Source organism: Mirounga leonina, unplaced genomic scaffold, assembly GCF_011800145.1.
Source record: "Mirounga leonina isolate KUSES-001 unplaced genomic scaffold, KU_Mleo_1.0 Mir_366, whole genome shotgun sequence".
NCBI classification, from domain to species: domain Eukaryota; kingdom Metazoa; phylum Chordata; class Mammalia; order Carnivora; family Phocidae; genus Mirounga; species Mirounga leonina.
In genome coordinates, this window is record NW_023270709.1 from 28,993,752 (window position 1) to 28,995,459 (window position 1,708).

The window sequence follows — 1,708 nt, forward strand, 5'->3', positions numbered from 1 at the left end:
ATCTATAGATGCCTTTGGGTATTATGGAAATTTTAACAAAATTAATTTTTCTGATCTATGAGCAAGGCATATCTTTCCATTCATTTATGTCTTCTTCAATTTCTTTCATCAGTATCTTAGAGTTTTTAGTGTGCAAATCATTTACCTCCTTGGTAAAATTTATTTGGAAGTATTTTATTGTTTTTGAGCTATTGTATGTGGGATTATTTTCTTTTTTTTTTCCAGATAATTCACTGTTGGTCTATAGAAATACAACTGATATTTGTGTGTTGATTTTGCTTTCTGCAATTTTACTGCATTTGTTTATTGGTTCTAAAACAAATTTTGGTGGAATCTTTAAGATTTTCTATATACATGATGATGTCATCTGCAAACAGGTAATTTTACTTCTTCCTGTCTGATTTGGATGCCTTTATTTATTTATTTATTTATTTATTTATTATTGTCTGATTGCTTTGGCTAGGACTTCTAGTCATGTTAGTGGTCCATTCAGATTTTCTATTTCTTCATGATTCATTCTTGGTAGACTGTATGTTTCTAGGTTGTCCCATTTGTTGGCATATGATTATTCATAGTTGTCACTGATGTTTACATTTTTTTTCATTGTCAATGACACTTTTATTATAGTTAATTTATAATTCCCATTTGCCATGATAGTCAAGCTTATTCAGAGAAATAAACCAGAATTATAAGGGCAGGAAACACTGTAAATATTCTTTCTCACATGATATCCAAGACTAAGTATCTATTCAAATACATTCAAAAAGCTGATGATATAAACTTTGGCAGTTTTCAAGAAATACTGGTCGATCCATAATTAAATCTCAATGCATCAGTTAACACCTGAGCATCACTTGCAGTTAGCATTGCATTAGATGCTTAAAGACAAGCAGTTTGACTCAATAAACTTTAAAAATATATTTAATACTTATAGTATTATTCACGGAGTTCTTGGCAGAGTTAAGTATTTTGAGGTTTCTATTGTTGAGAAATTTGAGGTTCATGTTGTCTCTTTTTCAGTCCCAAAAGCTCCTTTTTGAGTTCTCCAGGCTTTGGTGGAATTTCAGGTATTGTCAGGTTGGGCTGGTAGTACCTGTGCACCACTCCGGCCCCGGCGCACATGGTCAGGAGGCTGGCAGCAAACATTTTCAGATAGGTGGCCCAGGACACGCCCGTGGGCATGGTCAGGGGGCGCAGAATGCACTGGCGTTAGGCAGCAGGTCAGAGGGCGAGCAGATGTTTTACATTTTTGTAGCATCAGATGAATGACTCCTTTTCATTTATAGTTTTCTTTATTTGGATTCTCTCTTTGTCTCTCTCTTTCCTTCTCTCTTCCCACCTCCCCCCCGCGCCTTTGGGTAATCTAGCTAATGGTTTGTCAATTTTGTTTCCCTTTTCAGAGAACCAACTCAGTTTTGTTAATCTCTTCTCCTGTTTTCCTGTTCTCTATTTCATTTATCTGATCTAATTTTTACTGTTTCTTTCCTTATGCTGTCTCTGGCTTAGTTTGCTCTTCTTTTTCTAGTTCCTTGAGGTATAAAGTTGGATTTTTTATTCAAGATTTTTTTTTATGTATACATTTATTCTTATAAACTTTTAAAAACTTCTTTTGATACATAAAGTTTGTTATGTGCATATCCATTTTTGTGTGTGTCAGGATATGTCAACGTCTAGTGCGTTGGGGTCCCTGGGTAAGGGTCTACGAAAT

General features: G+C 34.6%; 1 protein-coding gene across 1 annotated transcript; it reads right to left on the reverse strand.

Moving 5' to 3' along the window:
* Positions 1-976: 976 nt before the first annotated feature.
* On the reverse strand, positions 977-1,300 carry LOC118027298 (uncharacterized protein C12orf73-like). Its single transcript, XM_035030505.1, has one exon. The coding sequence runs from the start codon at positions 1,180-1,182 to the stop codon at positions 979-981; it is 204 nt and encodes a 67-aa protein (XP_034886396.1). The 5' UTR covers positions 1,183-1,300; the 3' UTR covers positions 977-978.
* Positions 1,301-1,708: the final 408 nt, after the last annotated feature.